The sequence below is a fragment of the Pecten maximus genome, chromosome 13, assembly GCF_902652985.1.
Source record: "Pecten maximus chromosome 13, xPecMax1.1, whole genome shotgun sequence".
In the NCBI taxonomy this organism is placed as follows: Eukaryota; Metazoa; Mollusca; class Bivalvia; order Pectinida; family Pectinidae; genus Pecten; species Pecten maximus.
The window spans coordinates 25,811,277-25,821,053 of NC_047027.1; the positions used below are offsets into that span (position 1 = coordinate 25,811,277).

At 31.1% G+C, this 9,777-nt stretch overlaps 1 protein-coding gene across 1 annotated transcript; it reads left to right on the plus strand.

Annotated features, from left to right (window-relative positions):
- Positions 1-1,330: 1,330 nt before the first annotated feature.
- LOC117340857 lies at positions 1,331-9,488 on the plus strand. Its single transcript, XM_033902628.1, has 5 exons — positions 1,331-1,497; positions 4,678-4,922; positions 6,309-6,419; positions 8,019-8,062; positions 8,258-9,488. Exons 1-4 carry the CDS (start codon positions 1,448-1,450, stop codon positions 8,060-8,062), a joined length of 450 nt encoding a protein of 149 aa, XP_033758519.1. The 5' UTR covers positions 1,331-1,447; the 3' UTR covers positions 8,258-9,488.
- The last annotated feature ends 289 nt before the right edge of the window (positions 9,489-9,777 follow it).

The following is a 9,777-nucleotide window of genomic DNA, read 5'->3' on the forward strand; positions in this document are numbered from 1 at the left end:
ATCTGTTGCTAGCAGACTTTCGTTATATTCTGAAAGTGGTTTAGAACCACTTGCTACTCGTCGTACTAGGAGAAAACTGCAACTTTTCTATAAAGTCACAATTCACCAAACTATTTATCCACTCTACTGCCTCCTTTAGTATCTGAAAACTCTCACTATAACCTCCGAGACGCCAATAACTACTCTTTACCAAATTTCCGACTTCATTTGACCAATATTTCGTTTTTCCTGGCTACTATTCGACTTTGGAACCAATTAGATTTAGAAACTAGGCAAAGTAACTCATACTTAGTTTTTAAAAAGTCTATCACTAATATATCAAAAGTACCTTATCATTACTCTGTTGGAAAAAGAAAATCTAATATATTGCATGCAAAATTAAGAAATAGTTGTAGTACTTTAAATAATGACCTTTTCCGATCTCATCTGATTGATTATATTCACTGTCAATGTGGTCATCCTATTGAGGATACATATCATTTCTTCTTCGTCTGTAATAATTATGTAGAGCAGGGAATCGAATTGTACCGGAATCTGAACAATTTCATACCGCTAGATCTGCAGCTATTACTGTATGGAAACAGTGATTTATCCATAGAGGATAATGTTACAATATGTAAAAACACTCAGAAGTACATTCTTGATTCGTATAGATTTTAATTCCCCTTATCTCTCTATATATATCTGTGTAAATTTATGTGTGCTTGTTGTATCTATTCCGATGCCGAGAGCTAAATATTTAAAATGTAAATATATGTCATCTTGTAAAAATAAATGTATTATATGTATGTAAAATTATATAGGGAAAGGGCTTGATATAAGTTTGATAACTTGTGCCCAATTCCCTTGTATATATTAAGATACAATAAAATATGTTTAAAACAAATCAACGCTGATAATTATTGAAATTAATTTTGAAATTTAGAGAATGCTTTATGTACAATTTAACTGATCTTATACGGGAATCTTTTTTCACAAATCAATACACAACGTCAATGGCCTCATTTTTGGAATTTTTTCATGGAGGCTTGAAAAATATCCTCAGCCAATCAGCAAGCCGTATTCTGCGTACAAACAATGGGAATGTAATTATGAGTTTATATTATTCAAATTACAAAATAACACTACGATGTGCCTTTAAACCCTGCAATGCATATAGCTCTGATGCTTCATTCATCATCTTACTAAATAAAGTCATTGTTAAACCGCGGTTTTACCTAAAGTACTGCCTACATGTTTCAGCAAATATTGTATAGCTAGATTGTACAACACAAAGGACCAGCTTCCGGTTATGACGCTGTATAGTTTCCGGACTTTCGTTACGCGTCAGAACCGAGAGTACTTGGACAAATGCTGACAAACATTTACTCATTCGTCCGTACTCTGTGGGGAAAGTCGTGAGAACACTTACTCTGGCCAAGGTTTCATTTTTGTTTCAGAAATCAAGATGAATGGCTTTCTCGCAATCGTATTCTTACTCGGCCTTGTGTGTCAAAGGTAAGATTTTAATCAAATTATGTATCAGTGTTTAATTGGTAGTAAGATATAAATTGACAATTAATTATATGATTATATATATAATGATTAACATCTAATTAATACGATTAATATTATTATATATATTGATATTTGGTTGATGGTTAGTTTTGAATTAATATCTAATTAATATGATCATACATATTGATACATGTGTTTGGTTTATGGTATATTTTGAATTAACATTTAATTAATATGAGAATATATCGGCATTAGGTTGATGGTAAGATATTAATTGACAATTAATGACATAGTTCCATATACAATGTATATTGATTAACGTTTAATCAATATGATTATTTATTTTGAAATTTTGTTGACGGTTATTTTAAAATTAACATTTAATTAATATGATTATATATATATTAATATTTAGTGAATTGTAGGTTTTAAATCAACGTTTAATTAATATGATAGTATGTCGGCATTTGGTTGATGGTGAAAAATGAATTGATAATGAATGACATAATTATATATATAGATTAAAATTTAATTAACATTTAAATGATATGATTATATATATACAGTGAAACCTGTCTAATCCAACACCTGACTTTTCCGACACCCTGTTTAATCCGACCAAAAGTGACACTCCCACATGGTGTCGGATTAGACAGGTTTCACTGTATATTGATTAAAATCCAATTATTATTTAGATGATATGATTATATATACATTGATATTTGGTTGTTGGTAAGTTTCAATCTATTATTAAATTAATGTGAAAATATATGTTGATATTTGGTTGATGGTAAGTATCAAATTAAAATATAATTAATATAATTATATATATTGATATTTGGTTGATGGTAAGTATCAAATTAATATTTAATTAAAATGGCATTTAGTTAATGGTAAGTTACAAACGCCTTACGTTGGGCTTTTCATTGCCCGTTCTCGAGCCATTGTCTGGAAGACAATGAGTTTTGTCCCCAGTCCGTTCATGCCACACTTCCGGTTTCGTTTTTCTGGAAATATTTTTCATGCTATTGTTATTTTCAGAGACCTTCCTGTTTCCATCCTGTTGTTTTTGTTGTTTCTTTCTGTGTTTTTGTAACAGGTCTGTGTTTTTAACCTGTGTGATATGTATTTCCGTTTTTCACGATGACTCAGAAAACTGTCCCATTAAAAAAAAAAAGACTCACGGATAAAAAAAACCCACATACATGTATATAGGGAAATTCAATTTGAGAGTTTGTGATTTAGCAACTTTGATATTAGTTTGACAATGCATCAATATTTACACTTGTCAAATATTTACACACATATATACAATTTTGTACTTTACAAATGGTGTTTCATACTGTCAAGTGGATTTCTTTCTTTTTTCTTTTTGTTTTTTTGTTTTTTGTTTGTTTGTTTGTTTGTTGTGGGGTTTTTTTGGGTTTTTTTTAAAGATTTTTTAGTTATTTATTTTTTTTTAAAGATTTTAAGGAAATTTGAAGTTTGCTCAAAACTTACTACATGTATGTTGAAGAAGCGGGATTGGCAAAACATGCTATAATAATTACTTGTGTTTTTCGTTGTTAATCACGCAGAATATTAGATATCTCTGGTCGGTATCTTTCATCCATCTGCAGAAAACTTATTTTTGCGATGTAGTTGCCTATAATATATGTCCGACAGTGTACTTTGAAGCAGTTTTACTTTACCAAGAAAAAGTATATTGTTTAAGGGGGGTGTAAACCCATCCAAAAATAAATCTCGCATCCTCTTGACATCAAAAATGTTTAAACCTGATAAGCTTATAAAACAGGAAAACGACTTGAAATACACGACACATTTAAGAATTCAGTTAAACATTTTGAAAGCAGTTATGTACCCGATACATTAACAATGGAAATCACTTGTTACGTTTTTATGACAGAAGTTAAATGACAAAACTAATATGATATTGAGGAGGGTGACGTTTTGATGACTTCTATAACCTTCATCAGACCAATGTGAGGCGTATAAGCACTGTTTAAGTGTCCGAAATGGTAAAAGATTATATCTAATCTAAATGACGTTTCGTCCTATGAAGATCCTATTGACAACAAGTTCGAAATTTGTGTGACGAGATGGTAAAAGATTCGATCTACTCTAAGGGATGTTTCGTCTTTATTAATATCCTATTTATGTCAAGTTATTTTACCATCTCGTCACACTAATTTCGAACTTGGTATTGATAGGATCGTCATAAAGACGAAAGATCCTTCAGAGTAGATCTAATCTTTTACCATCTCGTCACACAACATAAGACAGCGCTAGTACGCTTCACATTGGTCATTAGTCTGATGAAGTTGACAGTGTAGTCATCGAAACGTCACACTGTTAAATATCTTATTGGTTGAGTCATAGAACTTCTATCATATTTACTTAACAAACCTGAGGAAAAAACACTCCAGAATATACTTGTTGTATCTGTTCTATCAGATGCATATTCCGGAACAAGATTGTTTGTTCTTATTTGAAACAGGAAGTTTGTAACATGACGACACCAGACATAAAAGTGTATTTATCACAGTTAGCTTTATTTATTTTATTTTTGTAATAAAGGCACAAATACAATTATTATGCAGTCTTATGCGAGTATCGTCGATGACAGAAGACGCTTACTCTTTTGAAACACATGGACTTCATTATTACTTCATTAAATTCTTACTCCAGGATCTCTGTCGTTATATTTTATTATATTATACAATATTATATTATATCATATCATGTCATATTATATTATGTCATATTATATTATACCATATTACATTATACTATATTATATTACACCATATTATATTATAACATATCATATCATATCATATATTATATCATGTCATATTATATTATATTATGTTATATTATATTATATTATATTATATTATATTATGTCATGTCATGTCATGTCATGTCATGTCATATTTTATTATATTATATTATTATTGTGTTGATTAATACAACATGTGTTTAGAGTTACGGTTTTATTTACACGTCGACATTGTCTTGTGTAAATTATATATTTTAGTATAATACGGAAATAATCTTTCACAGAAGGATTAGGGATACTATCAGCTGCTAAAAGGTTTAACATAAAAATGCGTTTTCTGAAATCCTTTTTTATTTTTATTATTTTTTTTATTATCATTTTTTTTTTTATCAATACAGTTCAACAAAACAAATCCCCGGGGACAATTTCCCAGGTTTTTCTGGCGAAGGATCCGGGGAAGTTGAAGATGCTGTAACTGAAAGACTTTCACTGACAACAGCAGTTAAGATATTGAATGAAGATAACAATATAGATGACACCATACCGTCTACGTCAGCTGCGGATGACGAAATACTTATCGATGAGACGACGACGACTGTCAGGCATGATCCTAGTGTCGACGTCGCTGTCACACCCACCAAGTGTAAGTAACATAATAGATATGGAGCATATTTAGGTACAGCTGCTGGGGGGGCTACAAAATTAATATCTGAACAATTTCAATTTATTTATTCACCCAGGTGCACTTTATATTGTGCGCGACAAGAGGTCAATATGAAATACAATAATACAATGATAGGATTGACAGTAAAGCACACATCTCCATCTTCTACACTCCTCATACAACGATAGACACGACATTTCATTATACATAGCCAATATCCATCCACTGTTAAAATTAAAACAATCATCCTAAAGTCATATACAGTTACTGTATTACATTTTACAATGCTAAACATGATGTATCGATGAAACCAATAATTTGCGTTAGATAATTCAAAATTATTTGTGTTTGATATTAATTACTGATATTAATTTATTTTCCATTCCATTCTTACTAACTTCAAAGTATCCCAGTCCAGTGAAATATATTTCAATGTCCTTTTTATGTCAAGATAGAAAAAAAAACTCTGGTGTAGTTTAAAAGCAGGATAACAGTACTTTTAATCTCTTTAATCGTAGATTTGCCATATCCGGGCCCATGTGTTTCAGTACCTCCCTGTGTAGTTGATCGACTAAAGCTATAGTGTTTAAATCCGGAGATTGAATTATTCAGTAATGTTACGGTATTAAAGAGATATCTTCTTGGCGGCGTCTACAGAATTCAAATGTTTTAATGTCAGACCTCATTTCATGAAATTTCAACATTTTTTTCTTGTCTTCATAGCAATTACATTTTCACTGAGTGTAATACTGGTGAAATTATTCGAGTTTGATATTTTGGTTTAACAAATACATCAGCTGGCTAACAATGCTTTAAAAACTCGTGAAATTAGGGAAACAAGTATGTTATTGTGTGTAGAGAGTTCAACAAGCCATGCCGACCGGGGTAAGATAGAGAGGATGGCAAAGGAGTGTGTATCAATCAACATTTTATATCCAGTTTAGATGATGACTCATGAACCCGTCACGAATTCCAATCCCACGGTCAATATATATATATACATATATATTTATCACATTTTTACCTGTGAAATATCGAAAAATATTCATTCTATAAATGTTATATTTTTCACTGTCACTTTTTTCTGATATAAATCAGAGTGAAAATTTTCACTTTTTATTTCTAATTTGTCCAATCAAAACACCGCTCAAAAACGACAACGGGGAAAAAGAAAAGATCAGCCAGTATATTTTGCTATGAAATGTAAAAAACAGAATATCTAACTTTTTCGTTGATACCAAATATGTTTCACACATGCGGCTAACATTTTGATTTGTTTTCAATCGTGACTGTTAGATGTAGGATACTACTGTATAATACATCACTGTAGGTAATATCCCATGTTTGTTTTTATTTACTTTACAGCTGGTGACGTCACGCCAAATCAGGAAGCCATTATTGTACTGATAGTGGTCGTCAGTGTCCTATTCTTCTGCATTGTTGTCCTGGTGGTGGTCGTCCTTCTAAGGAAACGTAGTGAGTATAATCACCATGGCTACCAGACTTCTAAAAATAGATCTCTATAGCTACACACTTATTCTTCCTCCTGAGGAAACGTTGTAAGTATAATCACCCACCCAGTGGGTCATGTGACATTAAAAAAGGCGGGATTTTTTTTCGTTGATTCATTTTTCATCATTGACGAAAATGGCAAGACAATGTAAATATAAGCAATGAACGTTGGTTTTAATGCTGTTATAGTCGATATGGCAGCGAGATGTGCTGTGGGCAGATGCAGCATGGGAATCCGTCAAAATTAAATGACCACTGCTCAATGCTTAAATAAATTGCTTGATACTATTGCATTATCAAACAGTGATAAATATAGGAACCAGTAACTGAAAATATAGATCATATTATCAAATATCAAAATTGTTGCACACACCTTGTACCATATACAAAAAGTATAAACCATCCATTGTCATTTATATAATAGAGACCTTGTCGTTACATGTGTACAACAAACATGATAATTGTGTCATATACTTGAACCACGGTTAGTCATAACACGTAAATAAAACAAGCTACAATCCATGGTCCACGACAAGATTTCATTCTCAATGGAGCACTTATGTAGTAAATATATTTACTTGCTTGATGACGACACATGGACAAGTGGATGAATTATATTTTTTTTCAGCGCGAGACAGTGTGTTAAACGAGAACTCAAGCATCCCCTCGCCGGGCATGTAAATCAACACTTAACAGAAGAATTTAAGTCTATGTACTATATAAGTACTGTGTAGATCAAAGTTAGTGTGACATACTTGTTTAGCAACTTGAACTTTAAACAGTACTATATCAAAGTTTTTTTGTTTGTTTGTTTTGTTTTTTTTTTAATTATACTTGAAAATATTTCTGTTTTCACCTCCGCTTTTCTGTAGAGATTAGGTAACTTACATAATAGATATGTATATTGCAGAAGTGTTGAACGATAAAGACGATATTAAATAAATCAATAATGTAAATAAATAAAAACAAATAAAATAAATAAATAAATAAAAATGAATGAATAAACAAATAAATAAAACAAATAAATGACAGATTATGAAAAAAGAAATGCAGATTTCTTACCCAGTAATTCATATAGATCACACCTTACCCAGTAATTCATATAGATCACACCTTACTCAGTAATTCATATATATCACACCTTACCCAGTAATTCATATGTATCACACCTTACCCAGTAATTCATATAGATCACACCTTACACAGTAATTCATATAGATCACACCTTACCCAGTAATTCATATAGATCACACCTTACCCAGAATTCATATAGATCACACCTTACCCAGTAATTCATATAGATCACACCTTACCCAGTAATTCATATAGATCACACCTTACCCAGTGATTCATATAGATCACACCTTACCCAGTAATTCATATAGATCACACCTTACCCAGTAATTCATATAGATCACACCTTACGCGTACATTTTCAAATCTAAACCTCTTGTATGACTACTGATATCAAACACCAATTATTTATTCAGTGATAATGTTTAAGTACCATTTTATTCTAGACGACAAATTGTTTAAATCTTTTATGTCTCTCGCTTATTTCAGGCACTGGCACACCAAAGATGGTAACTATTTACCGAAAATTTTAGGTAAGGTCAAAATTATTTATGTAATGTGTTTGATATGAATTTAAAATGATTTTGATTCAGCAACCCATTTATCATAAGACTATTTTTTAAGATGTTGTGGGGCTGGGTAAATAAAGCTATGAGTAATTTAATATATTTTAGAGATCTCGTGTTTGTGTAATTATAAATTATCACAATTCTTTATTCTTTTTCTAGCAAGAGGCTGTTCAAAGCACTTTACCCAAAGTGTTTGGACGTATCAGGGATCACGAGCTGTATATAGTGTAGCGACATTCTAATACACGAATCGGGCATCAGCGGACAGGACATCCGGAATTCTACATTTAAAAATTGGACAAGGTTAAACAATGTGATGTGGGTCTTTGATTATTCATTTTTGTAATTTATTACTTAATCAATTAATCAATTATGCTATAATGCCGAGAGCTATACATTGTTTGTCACGAAAATTCATTAAAATTAAAATGTCACCCCAAGTATAGTGATACGTAATTTAAAAAAATCATAAAAGAGAAACTTAATGTTATGGATGATAGTAATGGAAATACCACAAATTATGTAAGTTTTGGTAATTTATGGAAATGTACAACAGCATATTCTGGTTTTCAGTCGAGCATAAGTACTGTTTTGTCGACGATGTAACATATTTAAACAAGTAGGGATGTGATTTAAAATAGGTGATACATATTTAATATGTACCTAAATCAGACTTAACAGCTTGTCATGTCATTGAAAAATTCATGTCATTGAGCACCTTTTGTTAATTCATCAATTCATTTGTCATCTAACAAATACCTTGTGACCTTAACAAGATAATTATTTTGTTACGCTAAGCAGGGTTAGGGTAACTGTGCACACGTTATCGAATTAATTTAATCTTGCTTGTAACAAGCAATTTCATTGGCGTAAACAATTATTTCATATTATCATCTCATTATGTAAAAATGGGGTCACTTTTTGTAACGCCGTCCACAATTGGATGTTACAGCGGTGCGATAATTTCTAAGAGAAATAATTCATCAATAAAAGTTGGTTCTCAAAGGTTTTTGTCACTAGATAAAATTATAAGAATGTACTTGAATTATTATTTTCTTTTACGTTATGGAGTCATAACACAAACATCCGGAGTGCATTTTTTTCTTTCCGTTTTGGCCTGAGGGATATGGCTCGTTAACATGAAAATATTCTAGTTGATTATCAAATAATCCTTTACATCTATTTTTGTTTTTGTAATTATTGCATTGTGTATAGTTTTAATAAATCACCAATTAGTTTTTTGATTATTTTTTTTAATTTGATCATTAATTTATAAACTTTGAAGTCGCATTAGATATAACAAAATGCATGCGAATCTTTGTGACAAATGAAGTCAATTGTTAAACCTCTGTTATTCCTCGTGAATAAATCAATGTTAGATATAATTTGATGTTGTTTAGTTCTGTTGTCTTCTTTTGTCCACGGACTCCATGACATTGTTAATTCTGACCTACACGAGTTACGTCCCTTTGTTTGACTCTGTCAGTACATAGGGTGAAATGCTGACAACTACACATGACTGATCAAATAATCTGTATTCATCGAACCATGCATGTGAGCAAATACACATTTTAGGCTCGGACTCAAAATTACTTTGGTGATAATGCTTATATGAATCAATATTTTTCAATGATTTGATGGAATTTCCTATTACTGAAACATGTACTGTATAGAAAACA